We start from the raw sequence: 27,171 nt of genomic DNA, 5'->3' as shown, positions 1-27,171 counted from the left end.
CGCCTCCTCCGTTTCCGGCTCGTCCCGGAAGCGGCTGTTGCCGTGGCAGCGGCGTCCGCAGCCGCCGGTGCCGCCGTTTCCCTCCGCTCCCCTCCGCTCCCCTCCGCTCCGCCTGAGGAGGAGGCGCAGGTAGGTGAGGCACGGGGACTGCCCTCGGGAGTCGCCTCCTCCTCCGAGCCTTGTCGCCACCCGCTGCCCCGGGCGGGGATGTCCCCACAGGCTGCGGCACCCCCCACAGCTTTGGTCCCCTGAGGGTTTTGTGTCTCCTCTCCAGGTTTTGTCTCCTCCCAGGTCTGGTTTCCTTCGTCAGAGTCTTGTCGCCCTCCTCAAGGCCTTTCCCGCCTCCTTCAGGCCTGTGCCACTTCCTCAAGGCCTCGCCCCTCTCCTCCAGACTTTGTGCTTCTCCTCAAGGTCTCATCTCCTTCCTCCAGGCCTCATCTCCCTCCTCAAACCCTCATCTCCCTTCTCTAGGCCTGGTCCCCACCCTGCAGACCTCATCCCCCTCCTCAAACCCTCATCTTCCTTCTCTAGGCCTTGTCCCCATCCTCCAGGCCTCATCCCCCTCCTCAGACCCTCATCTTCCTTCTCTAGGCCTTGTCCCCACCCTCTAGGCCTCATCCCCCTCCTCAAACCCTCATCTTCCTTCTCTAGGCCTGGTCCCCACCCTGCAGACCTCATCCCCCTCCTCAAACCCTCATCTCCCTTCTCTAGGCCTTGTCCCCACCCTCTAGGCCTCATCCCCCTCCTCAAACCCTCATCTCCCTTCTCTAGGCCTTGTCCCCATCCTCCAGGCCTCATCCCCCTCCTCAAACCCTCATCTCCCTTCTCTAGGCCTTGTGTCCCCATCCTCCAGGCCTCAATCCCTATTCTCATCCTTCCACTTCAGTCCTTGTCCCCTCCTCAAGGTCTTGTCCCTTCTCTCCAGACCTTGTCCTGTTCCTCACAGTGTCATCCCCAGACGAAGGCTTTGTCCCCCTCTCCTTCAGACCATGTCCTCTTCCCTCTCTCCTTTCAAAAGAAAATCTCACTCATAATCCCATGATTATGCTGCTTTGCAAGGCCCAGGAGGCTGAGAATCATAACCTGGCCAACACTCACATGCCTGATGCATCAGAGAAAATCACAGCCAGGCCCTTCTCTTTCTCCATGCTGTTGTCCAAGCAAGACCACACTGCAAAGAACTTTCATCCAGTGTCTGCCCCAAAGTTCTCCCCAGTGAAGGACAAAACCTGCAGCTGAACATTTGCCAAGGCTTTATTGTAAAACCTGGCTGCTGAGTGACTTGTTGTTTCCTGACAAACCTCATTCCACTGCATTTTGGGGCTGATTTCTGCCTTTCTTCCCCCCCCTCTCTAGTCAGAATGGATGCAGGAGAGAAGAGAATCCGCACCTTTGTGCGAGTCAAGCCAACAGCTGAGTTTGCTCAAGAGGTCATCAAGTTTGGGCCAGATAACAAGGTAGAGGGGAAAAGAGATGGCAAGTGTGGAAGGTTGGAAGTGGATGAATGTTTTCCCCACAGAAAAGGGGAATTCTCCTGTTCCTTAAGGCCACACATCACCTTCTGGTGCAGGCTGATCCATGTGTTGCTCTGTGCTGTTCTCTGCGCTGACACAGACTCTGAATGAGACTTTCTGTGGTTCAGACAGCAGAGAAAATCCTCAAAGGGACTGGGTGATCCCTGAGGAATTCCAAGGGGAATACACCCTAGGAGGTGTGACACCTAAGTGGTGTTCCCCAGGGCTCAGCACTGGGGCCAATTTTATCTCTTTATCCATGATATGGACAAGGGGATTGAGGCTCTCTCAGTCAATTTGCAGATGACACCAACTTGGGTGAGAGTGCTGATGTGCTGGAGGGTTGGAGTGGTCTGCAGAGGGATCTGGCCTAGGCTAGGCCAGTGGAATGAAGTTCAGCCAGGCCAAGGGCCAGGTCCTGCCCTTGGGTCACACCAACCCCATGAAGGCTCCAGGCTGGGAGCAGAGTGGCTAGAAACTGGCTGGTGGGGAAAAAAACCTGGGGCAGGAGTTGATGAAAGCAGCTGGAGATGAGCCAGTGAATGTCCTGGCTTGGAGCAGCAATGGTGTGGCTGGCAGGAGTAGGGCAGGGATTGTTCCCCTGGACTGGGCACTGGTGAGGCCACAGCTTTGGGCCCTCACTCCAAGAAGGACGTTGAGGGGCTGGAGCAGGTCCAGGGAAGGGCAACAAAGCTGCTGAAGGGTTTGGAGAACAGAGCTGGTGAGGAGCAGCTGAGGGACTTGGGGCTGTTGAGTCTGGAGCAAAGGAGGGTGAGAGGAGACCTTCTAGCTCTCTGCAGCTCATTGAAAGGAGGCTGGAGCCAGGTGGGGGTTGGGCTCTTCTCCCAAGGAACAAGTGATAGGACAAAAGGAAATGGCCTTAAGTTGCCCGAGGGAGGTTTGGGTTGGACACAAGGAACAATTTCTTCTTGAGGGTTGCCAAGGCCTGTCGCAGGCTGCCCAGGGCAGTGGTGGAGTCTCCATCCCTGGAGGGGTTTCCAAGCTGTGTAGATGTGGTGAGGGCCATGGTTTGGTGGTGGCCTGGCAGTGCTGGCTTCCTGGTTGAACTCCATGTTCTTAAAGGTCTCTTCCAACCTATTCCATGATTCTAAAAGGTCTCCCTATGGAACACTCTATTCCATGGTCTAGTTGACTTGGGGGTATAGGTTGGACTGGATGATCTTGGAGGTCTCTTCCAAGCTGGTTGATTCTATGATTCTATTCCCCTTTATGCAAGTTCCTCCCTTCACTCTCTGTTGCTTAATTAATAACTCCCCATGGACACAAAATCTGCCCCACCACTGAGAGCTAAACTTGAGCCACATTCCCCTCTCTGAAGTTATCTACTACCAGAAAGAAACATCAGGGCCAGTAAATTCCAGGTCTCCCCTGGAATTTTCACTCCCCCTCCCCAGGTCTTTAGTGGGTATTTATATTTCAGCTGGAACTCTTGATGGCTACTGAAGTTTTCTGCTTCTCTTTTTGGCTTCCAGACCATCGATATTTACATCAAAAGAGATGCCAAGAAGGGGCCTGTGAATAACAAGCAGACTGACTGGTCCTTCCGCCTGGATGGTGTCCTCCACAACACCTCCCAGGAGCTGACCTACGAGGCTGTGGCTAAGAGCCTGGTGTCTGAAGCTTTACTGGGTTACAATGGTAATCTGTTGCTGGGTTATTTTGAGAAGTGAGAACCCTGGAAGGGGTTCAAGGCCAGGTTGGATGAGGTCTTGAGCAACTTGGGCTAATGGGAAGCGTCCTTGCCCGTGGCTAGAGGGTTGGGAACTGGATGAGCTTCAAGGTCCCTTCCAGCACAAGCCATTCTGTGATTCTATGAACTTGATCTCCTGATGTCCCCTCTGAGAACTGCAAAGGTTCCCTTCTTTGACTTTCACCTTTTGCTTTTGGAATCTTTTCCAGGCACCATCATGTGCTATGGGCAAACTGGGGCTGGCAAAACCTACACCATGACAGGAGCAGCGGCTGAGTACCAGCACCGAGGGATCATCCCCCGAGCTCTGCAGCAGGTCCTGGGGTCAGGGTCGTGGCTAGGGGGTGAGAAGCTGGAGATGAGACAGCACCAAGCACTGTCAGCCCAGCCCTAGCAGTGTCCTGGCTGATCTCCAGCAGCCTGGGCAACTGCAGCAGGGAGGGGATTCTGCCTCTCTGCTGGACTCTGCTGAGACCTCACCTGCAGTGCTGGGACCAGCTCTGGAGTCCTTGGCACAGCAGGGACAGGGACCTGTTGGAGCAGGGCCAGAGTGGGCCACAGCAATTTTGGGAGGACTAGAAGGGCTCTTTTGTGAGTTCAGGCTGAGAGTTGAGCTTGTTCAGCCTGGAGAAGAGAAGGCTTTGGGGAGACCTTCTGGTGGCCTTTCAGTGCTTCAAGGGGACAACCAAAAAGCTGGGGCCAAACTTTTCAGCAGGGCCTGCTGTGACAGGACAAAGGGTGATGGTTTGAACTGAAAGAGGGAAATTTAGACTGGAGAGAAGGAAGAGGTGTTTGTGCCATGAGGGTGGTGAGAGCCTGTCTCAGGTTGCTCAGATTGATGGGAGATGTCACATCCTTGGAACCATTCCAGGCCAGGTTGTCTGGGACTCTGAGCAACCTGCTCTAGCTGCAAATGTCTCTATTGCCTGCAAGGGAGTTGAACTGGATGAGCTTTAATGGTCCCTCCCCACCCAAACTATTCCATGATTCTGTGAATGGCCAAGAGTCTGGAAGAAACAGCAAGAACAGCTCTTGTGGTAGCTCTTGCTGCTACTCACTGAAGTGTTTGAACACAGTGATAGGTTTTATGTTTATCTCCATCACCCTCTTACTTTTTTCTTCCTTCAATTTGTCTGAGTGATTTAAAGAAATAAAGAAGCCTCTAAAAAATATCCCATAATTTCAGACTGCTTTGGGTTGGAAGTGACCTCTGGAGATCATCCAGTCCAGGCCCCCTGCTAAAGCAGGGGCACCCACAGCAGGATCAGAGTTTCCAGGTGGGTTTGAAATCTCTTCACACAAAGAGACTTCACAACCTCTCTGGGCAGGCTGGGACAGGGCTCCAGCACCCTCACACTAAAGAGGTTTCTGCTCATGGTCAGATGGAACCTCCTGGGTTCCAGTTTGTGCCCATTTGAAGATCTTGTTCCTGTTTCATTCTCCTGACTTGCATAAGTAACTTGCTGTTCCCAAATGTCAGCAAGCCTCCAAAAGTGCTGCTTTCAACACTTAACCTTTTGTGAAACCACTTTAAAGCTGATTTAACCCTGTGGGGCACCTGGAGAATCAGCCACAGACACAAAAATGCACTTAGAGCTGCTCACAAAGGCAGAAAGTTCTTCTCTGCAAAGCCAGAAATAGGTTAAAGGATCCTGTTCTTGAGCTCAGGGCACCACTGACAAACTCTTTGTCTTTGTGTAGATCTTCAAGGCCACTGCCCATTCCCTTGATACCTGTGTCACTGTCAGAATATCCTACCTGGAAATCTACAATGAGACCTTGGTTGACCTCCTGTCCACCGTGGGCAGTGGTGGCAACAGCGACGTGCCGATGGCTGTGGTGGATTGTCCCCAGGGGGTTTATGTCAAGGGTTTGTCCATACATTCAGTTAGCCACGAGGAAGATGCTCTCAATCTTCTCTTTGAGGCAAGCAAGGACAATTTTGTACTTCATCTGAATGTATTTACAGGCTTGGCTGTAAAGCAGGAGGTGGGAGGCCTGGATGTTGAGGTTCAGGATAGGTCCAGAAACTGGTGAAAGGTTTAGAGCACAAGGACCAGGGCAGGGATCATTCCCCTGGTGGAATCCTGGGCTCAGTTTTGGGGCCACTTACTCCAAAAGGACATTGAGGGGCTGGAGTGGGCCCAGAGAAGGGCAGAAAAGCTGGAGAAGGGTCTGGAGAACAGGGCTGGTGAGAAGCAGCTGAGGGACTAGGGCTTGCTGAGCCTAGAGAAAAGCAAGCTGAGGGGAGACCTTGTGGCTCTCTGCAACTTCCTGAAAGGAGGCTGGAGCCAGGTGGGAGTTGGTTTCTTCAAAGCAACAAGTGTCAGGACAAGAGGAAATGACCTGAAGTTGCCCCAGGGCAAGTTTAAGGATGGACATTAGTAGAAACTTCTTCCCTGAAAGAGTTCTCAACCACTGGAACAGGCTCCCCAGAGAGGTGGTTGAATCCCCATCCCTGGAGGTGTTTAAAAGCCACAGAGATGTGGTGCTGAGAGGCATGGTTTAGCTCCAGCCTTGGTTGAGTGAGATCATGGTTGGACTTGGTGATCATAAAGATCTTTTCCAACCAAAATGTTTCTGATTTCCATGAAACACAAACCAGCTCCTGCTCTGCCTCCTGCTTTCACCCAGTGATCCCAGCCAGGCTCTGCAGTGGGAAGTTGGAGCTGCTAATACTGAACTCTGAGACTCTTCAACTTCCCTTCATCCTACAACAGATGAGGTTTCTTTCTCATCCCCTGTGACTTCACTTGCAGGGTGAGACCAACAGGGTGATGGCAGAGCACACTCTGAACAGGAACTCCTCCAGATCTCATTGCATCTTCACTATTTACCTCGAGGTGAGAGCTCCAGCACTTTCTCCTGGGCCTCAAAGGGCTGAGGATCTTTCCATGTCTGCTTTTCATTTTATTTCACTTGTGTCTAATCAACAGTTTCTGTTCTTCTCTCCCTCAGTCTCGTTTCAGGCTGTTCTCAGACATCAAATGCATCCACTCCAAAATCAACCTGATCGATCTGGCAGGCTCGGAGAGGCTGAGCAAGACAGGAGTAAGTACCAGAAGCATCAATAATCAACACGGGGAGAGGTGAAGAGATGGGGGTTCCCCAGCCCAAAACTCAGCCTGTGAGAAGCAGCAGAAGCTGTGACTAACTGTAAACCACATGAGCAGAGCAGGGTAGGGCAGAGCAGAGCATGCTTCAGCCATGTGCAGCTGCTCTGTGTGGTTTCTAAGCCCACATCTGTGTCACTCCTATCCTCTGCCTGCCTTCCAACCTGGGCCAGGCTCACTTGGTTCATTTGAGTCTAGAATTTCTCCAAGAACCCCTTGACTTTCACCTTCATTCCACGAAGGATACTGTAAATCCTCCATTTCTGGTCACAGCAGGCAAACTGTTGAAGCTTTTAGGGTTAAAACAGCTGAAAACTCCTCAGGTCCTGTGTGACATCAGGGTCAATTGTATTGACCTTGGGACAAATCATAGGATCATTTGGTTCCTCTGCCCTTCTGCTCTGCACTGGTGAGGCCTCACCTGGAATATTGTGTTTTGGGTTCCCCAGTTCAGGAGGGACAGGGATCTACTCAAAAGAGTCCAGCAGAGAGCTGCAAAAGGATGAAGGGGCTAGAGCTCTGCCCTGTGAGGAGAGGCTGAGGGACTTGGGGCTTTTTATTCTGGTGAAGAGAAGGCTTAGAGGAGATCTAATCAATGTTTATAAATATCTGAGAGCTGGGGGTCAAGAGGGAGGGCACAAACTCTGCTCTGTTGCACCCTGTGATAGGACAAGGGGTATAAACTACAGCACAGGAAATTCCACTTTAACATGAGGAGGAACTTCTTCACTGTAAGGGTCCCAGAGCACTGGCACAGGCTCCCCAGAGAGGTTGTGGAGTCTCCTTCTCTGGAGACTTTCAAACCTTGTCTGGATGCATTCCTGTATGACCTGAACTTGATTCTATGGTCCTGCTCTGTCAGGAGAGTTGGACTTGATCTATGGAGGTCCCTTCCAAACCCTAACATCCTGTGATCATTTAGGTTGGAAAAGACCTTCAAGATCATGGAGTCCAACCATAAACCCTACTCTACCAAGCCCAATCCATGATTTAGCCTTTGGGAAGCAGACCCAGAGGTCTGAGTAATCCAGAAACTTGTTTTCAACCTGAAGCAAGCTCTAGATCATGAATGCATTGTGTCTGAATGAACTCCCTCTTGGGTCAAGCAGAGTTGTGTCCTCTGTAATGTGCCCTCCTCCCTCCAGTGGCACTTCCAGAAATGGGCCTGGTGGAAGCTTTGTCGTTTTCTTTTTAATCCAGTCTGAAGGTCAGGTTCTGAAAGAAGCCAGCTACATCAACAAGTCTCTGTCGTTCCTGGAGCAGATTGTCATTGCCCTGGCTGATCCCAGGAGGGAGCACATCCCCTTCCGCCAGAGCAAGCTGACCCACGTGCTGAAGGACTCGCTGGGTAAGAGCCCGGTGGGGAACCAGCTCCAGGCAGACCCTAGAAAACAGTTGCAGTCAGTGTGTCAGCTCCTAAGGCACATAGGAACACGTGGAACTCGTCATGCTTCAGAGGCTGGCTGCTTTTCATGGAATCATGCAATTGTTTTGGTTGGAAAAGACCTCTGAGATCACAGAATCACAGAATCAACCAGCTTGGAAGAGACCTCCAAGCTCAGCCAGTCCAACCCATCCCCCAGCCCTATTCAGTCAACTAGACCATGGCACCAAGTGCCTTATCCAGGCTTTGCTTCAACACCTCCAGGGACAGAGACTCCACCACCTCCCTGGGCAGCCCATTCCAATGCCAATCACTCTCTCTGACAACAACTTCCTCCTAACATCCAGCCTAGACCTCCCTTGGCACAACTTGAGACTGTATCTCCTTGTTCTGTTGCTGCTTGCCTGGGAGAAGAGACCAACCCCACCTGGCTACAACCTCCCTTCAGGGAGTTGTAGACAGCAGTGAGGCCACCTCTGATCCAGTCCAATCATTTTCCTCAGGGAATAAACCAGCAGGAGACACCATACAAAGCTGACGCTGAGCCTGCCAGCAGAGGTTCACAGAGCCTTAGAATCATAGACTCAGAGAATCACAGAATGGTTTGGGTTGGAAAAGGTCTTTAAGATGATGGAGTCCAACCATGAACCCAGCACTTCCAGGGCACCACTAAACCATGGCCCTCAGCACCACAGCTCCACAGCTTTGAAAGCCCTCCAGGGATGGGGACTGCACCACTCTCTTATGAGGAGAGCCTGAGGGAGCTGGGGCTGTGCTGCTGGGAGAAGAGGAGACTGAGAGGTGACCTCGTCAATGTTTGTCAGTGTGTAGAGGTGAGCACCAGGAGGCTGGAGCCAGGCTCTGCTGGGTGATGCCCAGTGCCAGCACAAGGGGCAATGGTGGAAGCTGAGGCATAGGAAGTTCCATGGAAACATGAGGAGGAATTTCTTCCCTGTGAGGGTGAACAAACACTGGAACAGGTTGCCATGGGGGGTTGTGGAGTATCCCTCTCTGGAGACCTGCCTGGATGTGTTCCTGTGTGATCTGCTCTAGGTCATCCTGTTCTGCAGGAGGGTTGGACTGGCTGAGCTTTGGAGGTCCCTTCCAGTCCCTGACATTCTGTGATTCTTTATTGTAGCACACACCAGAAGCCATGTCAGGAAAGGAAACAGCAACAACAAAGCCAACTCCAAATGACATTCTTTGTTTCATTCCTTTGCATTTCTCCCCAGGAGGAAACTCCAATACTGTGCTGGTGACAAATATCTGTGGGGAAGCTGCACATGTGGAGGAGACTGTAAGTTGAGCTGATTACTGCAGAATTCAAGTCTTGTTCTTCCTGCTGCTGGAATTGGCCACAGCTCAAGTTTAAATATGAGTCTTTGGAGGGTTGTGGCAGGATTCCCAGAGAAACATCCTGCTTAATTCATCACTAACACTGGATAAGAGTTGAGTCCTATCTCAGAAGCTTGGAGAACAGATTGCTCTCACCAGTCTGCTTTGTGCTTGGGTCCAGTGATCTTAAAGGTCTTTGATAATGTGGTTCTGTGATGCAAACAAATGAGCGGCCTGGGGAAGATGAGACCCTGAAGCACAACACAAGCAGCTACAAGCAGAGTCAGAGAACCATGGACTGCTTTGGGTGAGAAGGGACATTTAAAGCTCATCCAGTCCAACCCCCTGCAGTCAGCAGGGACATCTGCAGCTAGAGCAGGTTGCTCAGAGCCTCAAACTGTTAGACTTGGGGAATCTCCTACCTCTCTGGGCACCCTGGGACAGGATCTCACCACCCTCATGGTACAGAACCCTCTCCCTTCTCTCCAGTATCAATCTCCCACTTTCAGCTCAAGCCATCACCCCTTGGCCTGTCACAACAGGCCCTGCTCAAAATCCTGTCCCCAGCTTTCTGACTGCCCCTTTTAAATCTGATTTACACTGGGTAACATAAATGATCATTCTTGGATCAACTCTAAGAAGGTGTTTGCTTGAGAGGTTGATGGAATTGCACCAACTCCCATCAGGGCTGAGCTGGCTCTGTGCTGGCTCAGGAACCAGGAATAGCCTCCTGACAGGTTATTTTTTAAGCTGTGAAGCAGTGAGTTTGGTGAAAATCTTACTGTGTGACCTGGATTAACTCAGCCAGAGAAGGACTTGCTTTGCTTTTTGCTCTTTGCCAACAAAGTATTTAGTTACCAAAACAAAAGTGAACCTGTCATAGCCCCATGGAATGGTTTTGGTTGGAAGAGACCTTTAAGATCATAGAGTCCAACCTTTAACCCAGCACTGCCAGGTCACCACTAAACCATGGCCCTCAGCACCACATCTCCAAGGCTTTGAACTCCCTCCAGAGGTGGAGATTCCACCACTGCTCTGGGCAGCTTGGGACAGGCCTTGGCAACCTTTTTCATGAAGAAATTGTTCATGTCCAACTCATATCTCCTCTGGGACAACCAGAGGCCATTTCCTCTTCTCCAGTCACTTGTTCCTTGGGAGAAGAGCCCAACCTCCCCCCTGCTCCAACCTCCTTTCAGGGAGTTGCAGAGAGCCACAAGGTCTCCCCTTAATCCTCCTTTGCTCCAGGCTCAACAGCCCCAGGTCCTTCAGCTGCTCCTCACCAGCCCTGTTCTCCAGACCCTTCCCCAGCTTTTTTGCCCTTCTCTGGACCTGTTCCTGCCCCTCAATGTCCTTTTTGAAGTGAGAGGCCCAAAACTGAGCCCAGGATTCAAGCTGTGGCCTCACCAGTGCCCAGTCCAGGCGAACAATCCCTGCCCTGCTCCTGCTGGTCACACCATTGCTGCTCCAAGCCAGGACATTCACTGGCTCATCTCCAGCTGCTGTCACCAACTCCTGCCCCAGGTCCTTTTCCACTAGGCAGAAGGCACCTCCTTGTCTTCTGATAGTATCTAGAAACAGCTGCTGTACTTTGCATCAAGAAGAGGGTTTTCAGGACCTTGCTCTGAAGATCCCTCAACTGAAGGTCCAAACCTGCCTGGCCATTGTGGGTAAGCTGCTGTGGGTGCCCCTGCTTCAGCAGGGGATTTGGACTGGCTGATCTCCAGAGGTCCTTCCAACCCCACCACGCTGAGATTCTGTGTGATATGGAGTGTTGAGGCTGTGTTATTCTTTGATGAGAAATAGGAGTGTTTTGGGGATGGCAGCTGTGGCACGCAAAGAGCTATCCACAGGCAGAACAGAGAGGACAAAGACATGCTCTGGAGCTGCCTCATCACACAGAAAACACCAGTGAGAGCTGGAATGAGAAACCCTGTGCTGCTCCCTGCAGTTAAACAGCTGTCGTGTTTCTCTGCTCTGGGATCTGCTCGATTAGATTCTGGGCATAACAACCTCACCACTGCCCCCTTCAGTCACTCAACTCCCTGTTTTTCAGTTGTCTTCTCTTCGTTTTGCAACCAGAATGAAATGGATCACAACAGAGCCAGTCATCAATGAGACATATGACCAAGAGGTATGTGGAGAAGGGAGGGGAAGAGGCAAGTTTTCCACTGGCTCATTATTATTTAGGATAATGACTTTAAAATGCAGAGGGAAATTCCTTGGTTTAATGATTCCCCCAAGGTGACAGTCATTGGATTTGGAGATCTGACTAAATGGAGTCAGAGTTGACCTTTTCAATGCTATTTCATTAGTCACCTTAGCAATGCTGGAGGGTGCAGGCACCCTGCTGGGCACATCTGCCCTGGCATATGGTAATTCTCTCAGCTGCATGAACAGGAATCTTGAATTGCCCTGATAAGAGACATTACCTTGTGGGCTGTTCCACCATGGGTGGCTTTGGAATCTCTCCACACAAGGAGACTCCACAACCACTCTGGGCAGCCTGGGACAGGGCTCCAGCACCCTCACAACAAATAATTTTTCTCCTCCTGATCAGAGGGAACCTCCTGGGTTCCAGTTGTGTGCCCTTTGCCCTTTGTCCTGTCACTGGGCACTAGTGACAAGAGTCTGGCCTCATCCTCTTGCTCCCCAGCCTTTGGATATCAGTAAGCCCCAGGAACCTCAGCCTCTCAAGGAGCAGCTTTCAGCCACTTTCAAAGCAGCTCAGTGAATCCCAGGGAGATTTGTGTGCCCATCCCTTTCTGGAGGCACTTTGTAAACAGTGAATCCTTGAGGATATTTGGTGTTGTAGAGAAATTCAAACACACCCCAGGAGACTCCCTCCTCTCTGAAAACTCTGGAAGGCTCAGAGTGGAGTCCTCCAGACTTTGCTTTCCAGACACTAGCTCATAATCCAGAACTTGATGGCTCCTGCAGTACCAGAGCAGGAAAGCATCAAATTAACAACCAGGTGGCCCTTCTTTGGAGGCTTATTCTGCAGGCTGCACACCCAGGACACACCAGAAGCTGTCCTGCTGGAGCTGATCAAAGGCCAAATGCTCTCCAGACCCAATGATTGCACTGGTTCAGAGCCCATGGGAGCTGGTACCCAGCCAGGATGTCCTCCAGCAGCCACTGCAGTGCTGCTCCCCAGCAATTCTGCAACATTTTATCCTTAACTCTCCCTTCTGTTTTCCTGCTAGGGAACAGTGAGGGCTCTGGAGAAGGAGATCACCCTACTGAAGCAGGAGCTGGCCATACAGGGCTGCTTGGTAAGGGACAGGCTGTGGTGTCCTAGACAGGACCTAGTTAAGGCTGTGACATGACCTTTGGTTTGCAGTGGGATCAGTGAGATCAGCTCCAGTGTGTTTGTGCTGGAGAATCCCAGGTTGGAAGGGACTTCTGCAGGGGCACCCACAGCAACTTGCACAGCATCACAATGCCCAGGGGCATTTGGAATCTCTCTAGAGGAGACTCCACAACCTCTCTGGGCAGCCTGGGACATGGCTCCAGCACCCTCACAACAAAGAACTTTCTCCTGTTCAGGTGCAACCCTCTTAGGTTCCACTTTGTGTCCACTGCCCCTTATCCTGTCCCTGGGCATCACTGACAAGAGTTTGGCCACAGTCTCTCGCCCCCCACCCTTTAGTCATTGATGTGCATTGATCAGATCCCCTCTGGGTCTACTCTTCTCCAGGCTCAACAGCCCCAGGGCCCTCATCCTTTTCTCCTCACAGAGCTGCTCCAGGCACCTCAGCAGCTTCCCAGCCTCTAATGGACTCTCTCCAGCATTTCCCTGTCTCTCTTGAACTGTCTCTCTCCAGCATTTCCCTGTCTCTCTTGAACTGAGGAGCTCACAATTCCTCCTTCTGCTTCTAGAAGCAAAGCTCTGAACATGCCATCCCTGTGTCATAACTCCAATCCCCAGCCACTGCAGATGTTTTTATCAGGCTTTTGAAGCCCTCCTCTTGTTCAGTTGAGACCTGAAGGGGAATTCCTTGCTTCCAGCCACCCCCAAATCCTATTTCCTGCAGACTGGGATGATAAATTCCAGTCAGGAATGGAACACAAGGCTCCCCCGCAGAGCAGGGTCAGGTGTTTGGCAGTCCAGAACTCACTAAGCTTTTTGTTTAGCACTGGCATTCAGCTGTTCACTTGGTTTTTTTTTTCTTCCTTGCCAGGCAAACCGTTTTTTGGTGAGTTATGACCCTCTGACTGACAGCCAGATAGCAGAGATCAAGTCTCAAGTCCATCAATACCTCGAAGGAGCCATTGATGAAATTGATGTAAGTTGCTTTCTAGTGGAGAAGGACTTAAAAACTGATTCCACCTCTTTTTACACCAAGACAGAAGCAGCCAAACTGCCTCTTGAAGAGCCTGTCTTTACCCCCCAAAAGCTCTACAGCATTGTGCTTTAATTACAGGATCCCAGGCTCACAGGATGTTAGGGGTTGGAAGGGCCAGCTCTGGAGCCCTCAGCACTGCAGGGGCAGGGAGCTGTTGGAGCAGGGCCAGAGGATGCCACAGCAATGCTGGGAGGGCTGGAAGCTGAGAGAGTTGAGCTTGTTCAGCCTGGAGAAGGAAGGCTCCAAGGAGACCTTCTGGTGGCCTTTCAGTGTTTCAAGGGGACAATCAGAAAGCTGGGGACAGATTCTGAGCAGGGCCTGCTGTGTGACAGGACATGAGGTGATGGTTTGAACTGAGGGAAATTCAGATTGGAGAGAAGCAAGAGATTTGTTGTGCTGAGGGTGTTGAGACCCTGTCCCAGGTTGCCCAGAAAGGTGAGAGATGCCTCATCCCTGGAGCCATTCCAGGTCAGGTTGTTTGGGGCTCTGAGCAACCTGCTCTAGTTGCAGATGTCCCTGCTGAATGTAGAGGGGTTGAACTTGATAAGCTTTAATGGTCCCTTCCAACCCAAGCCTCCTGATGATTCTGTGAGAAGCAGATAAAGTCAGTACAAGGTCAGTCTGCAAGGTCAGCAGATCTTTGAAGCAGTACAGCTGACCACACATGGAAATGTCTGTCTGTGTCTTTACTGTGCACATCCCTTCCTCAGGTCCTGAACATCAGGCAAGTCCAGGAGGTGTTTAAGCAGTTCAAACTGATTCTAAGGTAAGAGATCCTCATTCCATGTCAATCCAAACCATCCTATGGGTCTATTTTCAAAGGTGAAGCATCTCACAGTAAGGTTTAGAAAGTCCACAAAGCATTTTCACACTCACCATGACATCATTAGGAAGAACAAGGAATAACCTGGTGCTGAAAACACAATTCTGGACCAATTCTGCTGTCCTTTGCACAGGAAGGTTATTGCCTCTAACCTTCCAGTGCTCCTAAATCATGTTCAAGCGGTCTTGATGTTAAACTTCACTCCTATCACTAAGCATAAACTGTCCAGAATCCCTGGTCATGGAGTTTATCTCCACAGTAGAAGGAAAACCAAACCCTGTAGGATGAGATAGGAAGTGGCATCACCACAGCAGCTTCTGAAAGACATCAGATTTATGTGGCTTTTAGAGATGGTAGCAGAGGGAAGGTCATAAAACAGTTTGGAGGAGCAAGATCAAAGGTCTCTGTGGCTATTTCCAGTGAGATAGTCTCTGATGTGTGATGTGGGATAGGAGAAAGCATGAAACTGGCCACTTGGAAATATCTTCAGGGGATGATGCAAGTTAGGGTTTGGGCCAAAAAGGTGAATGAGAGGCTGGAAATAATGCCCAAAATGATGACTAGCAGCTTCCAGGTCAGGAGATAGAAGAGAACAAACAAGAATCAGGGTGTTAGGGCAACCCTGCTCCCTGCCCCACCAATCCCTGTAGCAGAGGTCTGGCTCGGCAGTGACACAAAGACATCACTGCTGAAAACTCTCCCTGCCCTGAAGACACTTGTGTGGACACAAACATCTGTGCTATGTCATCAGACTGGGCCATCAGGCACCAAAACAGGTTGCACAGTAACATCACTCAGTTTGCAAATCACCAGGTTAAAGCCTTGGGCACAAACCCCCACAACACAGATTCATAGATCCATAGAATCATAGAATCAACCAGGTTGGAAGAGACCTCCAAGATCATCCAGTCCAACCTAGCACCCAGCCCTATCCAGTCAACCAGACCATGGCACTAAGTGCCTCATCCAGGCTTTTCTTGAAGACCCCCAGGGACGGTGCCTCCACCACCTCCCTGGGCAGCCCATTCCAATGGGAAATCACTCTCTCTGTGAAGAACTTCTTCCTAATATCCAGCCTATACCTACCCTGGCACAACTTGAGACTGTGTCCCCTTGTTCTATTGCTGGTTACCTGGGAGAAGAGAATGGTTTGGATTGGAAGGGATCTTGAAGATCATCCAGTTCCAACCCCCTTGCCGAGGGCAGGGACACCTCCCACTAGGTCAGGTTGCTCAAGGCCTCATCCAACCTGGCCTTGGACAACTTGAGGGAGGGGCCATCCACAACATCTCTGGGCAACCTGTGCCAGTGCCTTACCACCCTCTCTGTAAAGCAAGATTCTTGTCTCTAAAGTGGAGTGACATGAATTTGGTGGGTGGACTGCTCAGTGGGTAAGGAATTGGTTAGCTGATGGCATCTGAAGGGCGGTGGTCAACAGCTCGATGTCTAGATGGAGGTGGGTGACAAGTGGTGCTCCTCAAGGCTTTGTGTTGGGACCAGTGCTGTTCAATATCTTCATCAATGATACTGGCAGCAAGATTGAGGCACCCTCCACGAGTCTGCAGCCAACACCAAGGTGTGGTGTGGTTGATAACCCTGAGGGGCTTCCAGAGGGACCTGGACAGGCTGGAGGGGCAGGTCGAGGGAGAATCTCCTGAGGTTCAGTAAGGCCAAGTGCATGGCTGTAAGGTGGTGGAGCTGAACAGAGGTCACATTTGATCTGGACCATTCAGAGGTTGAAAATAACCTTCAGAAAGCTTCCATGTCTAAGAGGCCACAGGGAGAGGAGAGTGGATGAAGGCTGCAGTGGCTGTGGGGCCGAATAGAAGGAGCAAGGTGGAGAGTCTGGGAATAGATGGCAGGCAGAAGATGTTTTTCTTTGGAAGGCTGATTTGGGCAGCTGTCACAGGCCTGAAGGTGGAAGTGGTGTTGGAGCATGAGGGTGAGTTAGGGCTGCTTTCTCCCCTAGGCAGCAGCAGGATGAAGTAGAGGCCAGATTTCAAAGCAAGTACTTCCTGGTAGACAAAAATGATTTGGCTGCTGTGGCTGCTCTTCAGGAGGTAAGCACTGCTGCTTGGGCCTGGCCCAGAATCCATCTTGGAGTCATGAATCCATCTTAGAAAAATGAATCCATCTTGGAAAGATGAATCTATCCTGGAATCATGAATACATCTTAGAAAGATGAATCCACCTTAGAGATATGAATCCATCTTGGAAAGATGAATCTATCCTGGAATCATGAATACATCTTAGAAAGATTAATCCACCTTAGAGACAAGAACCCATCTTGGAAAGATTAATCCATCTTGGAATCATGAATCCATCTTGGATAGATGAATCCATGTTGGAATTGTGAATCCATGTTGGAAAGATGAATTCATCTTAGAAAGATTAATCCACCTTAGAGACAAGAACCCATCTTGGAAAGATTAATCCATCTTGGAATCATGAATCCATCTTGGATAGATGAATCCATGTTGGAATTGTGAATCCATGTTGGAAAGATGAATTCATCTTAGAAAGATTAATCCACCTTAGAGACATGAACCCATCTTGGAAAGATTGATCCATCTTGGAATCATGACTCTATCTTGAAAAGATGACTCTATCCTGGAATCAGGAATTCATCTTGGAAAGATTAATCCATCTTAGAAAGATTAATCCACCTTAGAGAGGTGAATCCATCTTAGAAAGATTAATCTATCCTGGAAGCATGATTTCACCTTAGGGACATGAATCCATCTTGGAAAGATGAATCTATCTTGGAAATGAGAAAGACTTTGAATTCTCTCCTCTTTCCCCCATGGAAAGCAAAGTCAGTGTGTGCCATGGAAACCTTAAACCCAGCTGTGGACTCTAACTGGGAATCTCTGACCAATTTATTTTCATCTGTGAAGTATTTTCTCCCCCAAGTGGTTTCCAGATCAGATGGGACAGGAAGGTGACCAAGCTGCTGTGTAGCTTTGTAGTAGGGAGCTACAGATCAAATGTTGCCTGATCCATCTTTTATTTCTTCCTGTTTGCAGGCAGGTGTGGTTGATGAGGATGGCTGTTTGGTGAAGGAAGAGCATGGACAGGCTTTTGGGAGTGCAGGTGCCCTCTGTGCATCCAGACATCACGAGAAGAAGAAATCCAGGAGGCCCAAAGAGCCCAAGTGAGTTGAGCAGCCAGGCAGCTCCCCCTTTTCTCTGATTCTTTTGCTACTTCTTTCTGGTCAGACCCCACCTGCAATGCTGGGGCCAGCTCTGGAGTTCTCACAGCAGAGACAGGGACCTGTTAGAGCAGGGCTAGAGGAGGCCACAGCAATGCTGGGAGGGTTGGAAGGGCTCTGCTGTGAGGCCAGGCTGGGAGAGTTGGGTTTGTTCAGCCTGCAGAAGAGAAGGCTTGAGGGAGACCTTCTGGTGGCCTTCAATGTTTCAAGGGGGCAAGCAGAAAGCTGGGAACAGACTTTTGAGCAGGGCCTGCTGTGACAGGACAAGGGGTGACGGTTTGAAATGAAAGAGAGAAATTCAGACTGGAGAGAAGGAAGAGATCTTTGTACAGCGAGGGTTGCCCAGAGAGGTGGGAGATGCCTCATCCCTGGCACCATTGCAGGTCAGGTTGTTTTTGGCTCTGAGCAACCTGTTCTAGCTGCAGATGTCCCTGCTGACTGCAGGGGGTGGACTGGATGAGGTTGAATGGTCCCTTCCCACCCAAACCATTCCATGATTCTCTGATTTGGATGAGGTAGAAGGAAAAAAAAGTTTACAGTGAGGAACAGAAGTGAGGTCTCTGTGCTGGCAGCTTCTAAACCTACTTTGTGGTCAAAACCACCTGCTTGCTTCTTCCCTGATATTTCCCTGAAGTCCTCCCCCTTGGAGGGCAACCACCAAGGCTTTAGGATCACACAGGGGACTCCTTTGACAAGCATTTTTCTGGACTCCTTTGAAGTCTCACTACCTCCTGCAGATGAGGCTGGAGCTTGTGGGGATCAGCTGAAGGAGAACAGGATTTAGATGTAGGCTAAGTCCTAGGAGATTCATTTCCTCTGAAGGAGGATTATCCTGTCTGCAGGTGTGCCTTAATTCAGTCAAGGTGGGACAGCTAGCCCTGAGATCCTTCTCAAGACAGCTAGTCCAGCCTGGACTGTGCTCTGTGGTTTTGGAACACAAGGAATCATAGAATGGGTTAAAGAGACCTTAAAGATCATCCAGTTCCATCTCCCCTGCTGTGGGCAGGGACACCTTCCACTAGATCAGGTTGCTCAAGGCCTCATCCAGCCTGGCCTTCAATACCTGCAGGGAAGTTCCTCTAATCTAGGAAGTAATCTACTCCTTGTAGTAGATATTTCACTGCCAGATCAGATTGTTAGCTTTTAAACCAGCAGATCTGCAGGAGGATTTGATTCCAATTTCCCATTAGGAAGACATTAATTACTCTGCTTCATCTTTTCTCATCCCTGTCAGGAAGCAAGGAATCAAGAGCTCCCCTTCTGGCAAAGATCTGGATGGTTCTTCACCATCAAAAAGTCAGGTGGGAATTTCCACCAAGGATATGGATGGGAAAGAGGGAGCAAAGAACCAGGATGAAGCAGATATTGGTGCAGAGCCCTCCAAGGCAGCTCCTATGGAGGAACTCCAGAGGCCCAGGTAAGCTTTCCTTCTAAGGCACTTTGTCCCATTTGCCAGAAGGAAGACCTTCTGTTCACCTCAACTGCCTGCTCCAGAATAGAATCATGGAATCATTTTGGTTGGTAGAGACCATGAAGCCATTTGTTAACCCAGCACTGCCAGAGGAAACTGCCTCAGGTTGCCCCAGGGGAGGTTTAGGTTGGACATGAGTGACCTTCAAGATTAATTTCTCCAATTGAGGTATCTTGAGAGCCAGATCCTGAAAAATCCTCCTGAAGCAAAACACAGCAGCTGTCTGCTCAGTAGCATCAGTAACTGGCTCAGGAGCAGTGTGGCCAGGAGGACAGGGGAGGTGATTCTGCCTCTGGACTCAGCACTGCTCAGGCCACAGCTTGAGTGCTGTGTCCAGTTCTGGGCTCCTCAATTCAAGAGATGTTGCAGTACTGGAAGGTGTCCACAGGAGGGCGACAAAGCTGTGAGGGGCCTGGAGCACAGCCCTGTGAGGAGAGGCTGAGGGAGCTGGGGGTGTGCAGCCTGCAGAACAGGAGGCTCAGGGCAGAGCTCATTGCTGTCTGCAACTCCCTGAAGGGAGGCTGTAGCCAGGTGGGGTTGGGCTCTGCTGCCAGGCAAGCAGCAACGGAAGGAGGGGACACAGTCTCAAGCTGTGCCAGGGCAGGTCTAGGCTGGCTGTTAGGAGGAAGTTGTTGTCAGAGAGAGTGATTGGCATTGGAATGGGCTGCCCAGGGAGGTGGTGGAGTCGCTCTGCCTGGAAGTGTTGGAGCAAAGCCTGGCTGAGGCACTTAGTGCCATGGTCTGGTTGATTGGGCAGGGCTGGGTGCTAGGTTGGGCTGGATGAGCTTGGAGATCCTGGTTGATTCTATGATTGTATGATCACAAGTTTCTAGATACTGTCAGAACACAAGCAGCTGCTTTGAAGATAGCTGCCTAACCTGAAAGGGGATTGGAGCCAGGTGGGGGTTGGGCTCTTCTCCCAAGAAGCAAGTGATGGGACAAGAGGAAAAAGTTGCTCCAAGGGAGGTTTAGGTTGGACATGAAGAACAATTTCTTCATGGAAAGGGTTGTGAAGGCCTGTCCCAGGCTGCCCAGAGCAGTGGTGGAGTCCCCATGCCTGGAGCAGCTTCACAGCCAGGGAGATGTGGTGCTGAGTGCCATGGTTTAGTGGTGACCTGCTTCACCCTCCCCATGTCCGTGTTTGGATTCCACTGCAGCTCCCCTCCAGCCAGGCCAGTGGCATTTGAGCTGTTTAAGAGAGAAGATGGGAGTGAGATCAGCCAGATCTTCAAGGAGAACAAAAGCATCCTCCTGGCCAGGAAGAAGAGGAGCAAAGCTGTGGTGCAGAGGATCAACTCCATCAAGCAGGAGATGGAGGGAATCCAAAAGGCTCTGGAGGCACAGCAGCAGCAGCGCTGGCAGGAGGGTAAGGTGCTGTGTGAGGCCTGAGCACTGAGAACCTGACAGAAGAGGGGAGCTGCTGGTTTCAAGGCAGTTGTGGTGGTGAAGCCACCACAGTACCTTGCTGCTGGCCACCTGAGTCCTCCACACTCCAGCCTCATTGACTTCTGCTGCTCAAGCTTCACGCTAGTGAGATGAGCTGCAGTCAGGGTGACTGCTGAGCCTGGCAAATGCAGGTCACAGTGCAGGAACCTCTGAATCTCAGCATGGTGGGGGTGGGAAAGGACCTCTGGAAGGGGTTGAACTATTGGAAAACAGCTCTGTGGAGAAAGACAAGTTGCCCATGAGCCAGCAATGTGTCTTCCTGGTCGAGATAGCAAATGGTCTCCTGGGGTGCATGAAGAAGACTGTGGGCAGCAGGTCAAACAAGGTTCTACCCCACTTCTATTCTGTCCTATTCAGGCCACATCTGGTCTGCTGGGTCCAGTTTTGGTCTTCCCAGTTCAAGACAGAGAGGGAAATGCTAGAGAGAGTCCAGTGAAGGTTGGGAAGCTGCTGAGGGGCCTGGAGCCTGTGAGGAGGAAAGGCTGAGAGCCCTGGGGCTCATGAACCTAGAGAAGAGCAGAACCAGTGGTAATCTTCTCAATGCTTGTTAGTGGCTAAAGGGTGGAGGGCAAGAGAATGGGGCCAGGCTCTTGTCAGTGGTGCCCAGGGACAGCACAAAGGGCAGTGGGCACAAACTGGAACCCAGGAGGTTCCCTCTGATCAGGAGGAGAAAAATTCTTTGTTGTGAGGGTGCTGCAGCCCTGTCCAGGCTGCTCAGAGAGGTTGTGGAGTCTCTGTGGGTGCCCTGCTTTAGCAGAAGGGTTGGACTGGATGATCTCCAGAGGTCCCTTGAGCCTCTGCCATTCTCTGACTCTGTGGCTCTTTTGACCCTTTGCTCTTGATTGGTGACATCTCCCCACTGGTACTGGAAACCACACAAACCAAGTAATTTGAGGGAAACCACTTGAAGAAGAAGTGATGGTTGTCACCGAGCAGCAGCACTGGGCTGAGATGCCCCCAAAGGGCTGCCCAGTCCTTTGCCTCACAGCCCTTTACCATGGCTATGCAGAGAGGTTTTGGGCAGGAACCAGAGAAGCCCTCCAGTGGGATGTCTCTTGGGTGTCCTTCTGCACCGCCTGGTCCCTCCTCTTCATCCAGACAGACATCTCAGCAGGGTTAGGAGCTCAGCAGTGACTGCTGCCCCACACCACTCCAACGTGTTTGTAGGGAGCGTGGCTGTGACAGTGTCAGCTGTGTGGTTAACCTCAGCGTAGCTGAGTAGCTGCTGTGTGGTTCCAGGTCTAATGACTGTTCCTTCTCCACCCTCGTAAGAAACCTTCATTTCCTTTTCCTACCCTCCAGGAGAGTATGTTGATGAGGAAGGACAGATCATAATTGATGAGGAGGAGTTTTTACTCATCATGAAGTTGAAAGATCTGAAGGAAGAGTACAAGTCAGGTTACACTGAGCTGAAGGACCTGAAGGCAGAGATCCAGTACTGCCAGCACCTGGTGGACCAGTGCCGGAACAAACTCATCTCAGGTCAGCTTCTAAGTGGCATGCAGTAGGCTGAGGTGCTGGAGAGCTGCTCAGCACTGAAGAACTTCACAGATATGTGGCAGATATTGAGGTGCTGGAGTGTGGCCAGAGAAGGGCAAAGAAATTGATGAAGGAATTACAAGAAGGATGTGGAGATGCTGGAGTGTGGCCAGAGAAGGGCCACTGGGATGCTCAGAGGGCTGCAGTAGCTCTGCTGTGAGCACAGACTGAAAGAGTTGGGGCTGTGCAGTCTGGAGAAGAGGAGGCTCCCAGGTGACCTTCTTGTGGCCTTTCAGTATCTGAAGGGGGCTACAAAAAAGCTGGGGAGGGACTTTTGAGGCTGTCAGGGAGTGGCAGGACCTGGGGGGAATGGAGCAAAGCTGGAGGTGAGAAGATTCAGAGTGGAGGTGAGGAGGAAGTTGTTGATCATGAGAGTGGTGAGAGGCTGGAATGGGTTGCCCAGGGAGGTGGTTGAGGCCCCATCTCTGAAGGTGTTTAAGACTAGGCTGGATGGAGCTGTGGCCAGCCTGCTCTAGGGTAGGGTGTCCATGCCCATGGCAGGGGATTGGAACTGGATGATCCTTGTGGTCCTTTCCAACCTGACTGCTTCTATGATTCTATGATTCTAAGGGTCTGAGTAATAGGTCTTGTGAGGAGCAGCTGAAGGACCTGGAGTTGTTCAGCCTGGGCAAGATGAGAGGCAATCCTCTCAATGCTCAGCAAGAGCTAAAGTGACCATGGGGTACAAGAGGCTGGGGCCAGACTCCTGTCAATGGTGCCCAGTAGCAGGACAAGGGGCAGTGGGCACAAAGTGGAACCCAGGAGGTTCCATCTAAACAGGAGGGGAAGCTTCTTTGTTGTAAGGGTGCTGGAGCTCTGTCCCAGGCTGCCCAGACAGGTTGTGGAGGCTCCTCTAGAGAGATTCCAAACCTCCCTGGCATTGTGATGCTGGGCAAGCTGCTGTGGGTGTCTTTGCCTTAGCTGGGGGCCTCGACTGGATGATCTCCTGAGGTCTTTTTCAATCCCACCATGCTGGGATTCTGGGATGTCTCATGCCAGACTGATGAGGTCATCCCAGAGCTGTAACCACGGTCAGAAGTCAGTGGTGCTGTGTTAGGCGCAGCAGGAGCAGAGCTCTGTGTTTACCCTTGGTTGTCCCTCACGACTCCCTCCACAATGCAGCTCCATCCCTGGGGTCCCTCTGGGGCTGTCGCCCCTCTCGCTCGCTGAGCGGACGTGCCTCGCACACCTGCTGTGTGCTCTCGCTGGCTATTATGGGATTGAAAGCGGCTGTTCTGCTTCAGATTTGGAACTGAAACCTGACCCCCAAAGCTGCTGCCCACTCAAACGTGGATAGCTCCAGGCTCGGATGTCTGGCGGATGCAGGAGCAGTGCCACCTCGTGGCCAGCCACCTGTCACAAACCCGGGACGCTGTCCCCAGGGCCATCCTACCACATCCCAGCCACCTCCCAGGCACAGGCAGGAGCCTGCCCCAGCACAGCTGACAGCTCCCTGCCTTTGGCTGATTTCCTTAAATCTGAAGCTCCGGAGCATGGAGAGGTGGAACTGCCTGAACCTCATGAGGATCAGTAAGGCTAAGGCCAGGGTCCTGCTTATGGGTTGGGGCAATCCCTGCTATCAATCCAGACTGGGGAGGGAGGGCTGAAAGGGCTCTGCTGTGAGGCCAGGCTAGGAGAGTTGGGCTTGTTCAGCCTGGAGAAGGCTACAGGAAGACCTGGTGGCCTTTCAGTGCTTCAAGGGGCTAACCAGAAAGCTGGGAACAGACTTTTGAGCAGGGCCTGCTGTGACAGGTCAAGGGGTGATGGTTTGAACTGAAAGAGGAACATTCAGAGTGGAAAGAAGGAAGAGATTCTTTACTGTGAGGGTGTTGAGACCCTGTCCCAGGGAGATGCCCCATGCCTGGCACCATTCCAGGTCAGGTTGTTTGTAGCTCTGAGCAACCTGCTCTGGCTGCAGATGTCCCTGCTGACTCCAAGGGGGTTGGACCAGATGAGCTGTAAAGGTCCTTTCCAACCCAAACTATTCCATGATTCTATGACTTCTGAGGTCCTTTTTCAGAGTTGAAGAGCACTGAGGTCCCATCTGAGGGTTTAGGAGCACCAAGGTCCCATCTGATCCACAGGCTGGTAGCCAGAAAAAAAATCCCTGGATTTCTTGGATTATTACAACCTTGTTTATTGTCCCCTGCTTTGCTCTGCAGAGTTTGATATCTGGTACAGTGAGTCCTTCCTGATCCCTAAGGATGTGCAGGAAGCTCTAAAGCCTGGTGGCCACATCAGACCTGGAATGATTCCCATCAACAGAGTCATGTGCCTGGTGAGTTGTCTTGGGCAGCTCTGCTTCTTGTCCTCCTGCACGTGGCATGGTGATGAGGGCACCACAAAGACCATGGAAGAGGAGGAGGAGATGACAGCACCATTTTTCTGGGGCAAAGAGGAAATCCATCACTTTTAGCACCCTAAGTTCCTCAGGTACTGCCCTCAGAGAAGCTCCCTGACTGGTTTCCAGTCCTGGATCTGCTGTCATCACACACCAGTTATGTCCCCACAGCTGAATGAGACAGGCCTTTGAGCAATGGCTGTGTACCTCTCTTGGGGTTACAGGCAGAGAAGTTCAGGTGGAAGACAAAGAGCATCCCTGGTGATGATGCTCAGTGCTTGATGCTTCCTTTTACTGGGCAGAGGCAGTGTCACAGGCCCATACTGGTCTGGGAGGCAATCACCTCATTCTTCTCTGGAGGTCTGTTTCCTACTTAGACCAATTTTCCTGCCCCAGATTGCCTCCTCATTTCATGTTCCAACCTATCATTTGCCCAGGGTGTGGTGCACCTTAGGGCTCTTGCCTCTTGTCCCACCAGAACTTCACTGTCACCTTCTCCAGGCTACTTAGGAAGCTCCCCCAAAAGGCAACTAAGAATCTCTTAGAGCTGCCCTCAAATGACAGAATCACAGAATAACAGGGGCTGGAAGGGACCTCTGAAGATCGTTGAGTCCAACTCCCCTGCTAAGGCAGGGTCATGTAGAGGAGGCCACACAGGAACCCATCCCTGCAGGTCTGGAAGGACTCCAGAGTTGGCACAAAACCATTCTACACAAGCTGGTATCTCAAGTTTCCCCAGGGGAGCTTTAGGTTAGACATTAGAAGAACCTTCTTCCCTGAAAGAGTTCCTAAGCACTAACCCAGGCTGCCCAGGGAGATGGTTGAATCCCCATCCCTGGAGGTGTTTCAAAGAGGCAGAGATGTGGTGCTGAGGGACGTGGTTTAGCTCCAGGCTTCTGGAGTTAGAGAATGGTTGGACTGGATCATCTTAAAGGTCTGTCCAACTAAACCAATTCTATGATTCTAAGGCCTCCACATCTCCAGATGTGCATTGCTCACATGAAGTGAGCTCTGTCTTTCTCCTGACAGGAGGAAGATGAGCAGGACAGATTTGAGAGGCTGCAGGAGACAATGCTGCCAGCCTGGCCAGCTTCAGTCTCCTTCTATAAGGCAAAGATGAAGGCAGATCAGAAGCTAATCTTGGCTGGATCCAGTTCCTCTTAGCTCTGCTGATGCACCTTGGGAGAGAGCTTCTGCACCACGCTGCTGGGTGAGCTGTAGGACACTTCCATTCTGTCATTTTGAAGGACACTTCTTTGGTTCTGTAGAACAACTGAGCTCTTTGAGATGTTCTTTGATGGAAAAGCTCCATCCTGTGCTGGTCTTCTACTGAAAAACAAGCTCAGGGCTTCTCAGTTCTAGTTTCCTCCTGGCAAGGGTTCACCCCAAGATTCCATCAAGGCACTCAGCTTAGCAGGACTTCAGAAAGATCAAAAGTTTATGAGTGACAGGGTTGGCCATTAAGGGAAACATCTCCAAATCAGGCTTCCAGTGCTCAGGAGGAGAATCTCCCACAGCTTCTTGGGCCCTCCTTTGAGTCTGATAGCATCCTGGGGAACTGGGGTTGTTGAGACTGGAGAAAAGGAGACCTTGTGGCTCTCTGCAGCTCTCTGAAAGGGTTGGAGTTGGTCTCTTCTCCCAAAGAATAAGGGACAGGATGAAAGGAAATTACTTCAAGTTGCACCAGGGGAAGTTTAGGTTCTCTTTGAGGGTTGCCAATGCCTGTCCCAGGCTGCCCAGGGCAGTGGTGGATTCCCCATCCCTGGAAGGGTTTCAAAGCTGTGGAACTGTGGAGACTTGGCAGTGCTGGGCTCATGGTTTGACTTCATGATCTTAAAGATCTCTTCCAGCCTTCCTGATTCTATGCTTCATCAATCCATCAGCAGTGATGGGGCTGCCCTGGGGGATGTCTTGGTTTAAGGAGACAGCACCACTGGGAAAGGTGTGGGTTTTTTTTTTCAGGAAGAAGCCTTTTCCAGGTGGGAAATCTGCCCTGAAACCAAACTGAAGTTCACACTCCTCTTTGTTTCCATGTTGCCAGCACATCTACACCTGAACCACGCTGGGCCTCGAGCAGATGCGGAGGAGACCTGCGCTCATCACAGCTGCTGGGAAGAGCAAAGCCCTCTCGTTCCTGCACGCTGTGTGGAAGACTGTGGCTCAGCATGGAACCCAGCGCTCAGAAAGTGCCTCCTGGTCATGTCCACCATAGGTTCATCAAAAATAAACAGTAGGAGAAACAAAACCACCCAACATTTGTGTAGCTGGAGTGACAGACCAACGTCTGTGCGTAGCGGCTGTGCGGACCCACAGCGAGCCAAGGAGTGCGAAGAGCAACGCCTCTTCTGGTGAGCATCTCTGGAAAAGGTCTTGTGGGCAGCCTGAGATGTTTCTGCCTCCTTCCCTCCCACCTGAAGGCTCCTGGGCGTGTTCCTCATGGAGCATCAAGTCATGTCTTTGTGGTGTGACACTTTGGATGGAGTGACTGCACCAGCAGAGAAGGGAGGAGTGATGGATGCTGCCTGTCTGGACTTATCTGAAGCCTTTGACATAGGCCCACAACAACCTTCTCTCTAAATTGGAGGGATTGGATAGGGCTGGGTGATAGCTTGGACTGGATGATCTTGGAGATCTCTTCCAACCTGTTTGATTCTATGATTCTGTGACTGTTTGGTGGCTGGATGGTCACATCCCAAGGGTAGTGGTCAGTGGCTTGATGTCCAGATGGAGATGGGTGACAAGTGGTGTTCCTCAGTGAGCCATACTGGGGCCAGTGGTATTTGCTATCTTCATCAAGGATACAGACAGTGGGATTGAGCAGAGCTGCAGATGACACTAAGCTGAGTGGTGCATTGACATGCCTGAGGGATGGGATCCATCCAGATGGATCTGGAGAAGCTGGAGAACTAACACAGAATGATAGGGGCTGGAAAGGAC

At 51.1% G+C, this 27,171-nt stretch overlaps 1 protein-coding gene across 1 annotated transcript; it reads left to right on the top strand.

The window, feature by feature from the left end:
* The first annotated feature begins 98 nt into the window (after positions 1-98).
* KIF9 (kinesin family member 9) lies at positions 99-26,398 on the top strand. The gene is made up of 21 exons (XM_064162425.1): positions 99-129; positions 1,357-1,457; positions 3,008-3,173; positions 3,435-3,541; positions 4,927-5,151; positions 5,985-6,068; positions 6,184-6,276; positions 7,539-7,686; positions 8,955-9,019; positions 11,111-11,188; positions 12,261-12,329; positions 13,239-13,343; positions 14,114-14,169; positions 16,196-16,286; positions 17,253-17,380; positions 18,672-18,854; positions 20,066-20,274; positions 21,657-21,836; positions 24,056-24,171; positions 25,264-25,444; positions 26,276-26,398. Exons 2-20 carry the CDS (start codon positions 1,362-1,364, stop codon positions 25,396-25,398), a joined length of 2,334 nt encoding a protein of 777 aa, XP_064018495.1. The 5' UTR covers positions 99-129; positions 1,357-1,361; the 3' UTR covers positions 25,399-25,444; positions 26,276-26,398.
* Positions 26,399-27,171: the final 773 nt, after the last annotated feature.

The sequence above is a fragment of the Pogoniulus pusillus genome, chromosome 23, assembly GCF_015220805.1.
Source record: "Pogoniulus pusillus isolate bPogPus1 chromosome 23, bPogPus1.pri, whole genome shotgun sequence".
NCBI lineage: Eukaryota > Metazoa > Chordata > Aves > Piciformes > Lybiidae > Pogoniulus > Pogoniulus pusillus.
Note: the sequence above shows the minus strand (reverse complement) of the source record. Positions and strands in the feature narration are given on the sequence as shown.

What these genes read in the sequence shown, in the direction of transcription:
- KIF9 (XM_064162425.1), top strand. Translation starts at nt 1,362, where the DNA reads ATGGATGCAGGAGAGAAGAGAATCCGCACCTTTGTGCGAGTCAAGCCA. An exon ending in CTCTCAATCTTCTCTTTGAG is followed by an intron (nt 5,152 to 5,984) that starts GCAAGCAAGGAC and finishes CTTCACTTGCAG; the next exon opens with GGTGAGACCAACAGGGTGAT. An exon ending in CTGCACATGTGGAGGAGACT is followed by an intron (nt 9,020 to 11,110) that starts GTAAGTTGAGCT and finishes CCTGTTTTTCAG; the next exon opens with TTGTCTTCTCTTCGTTTTGC.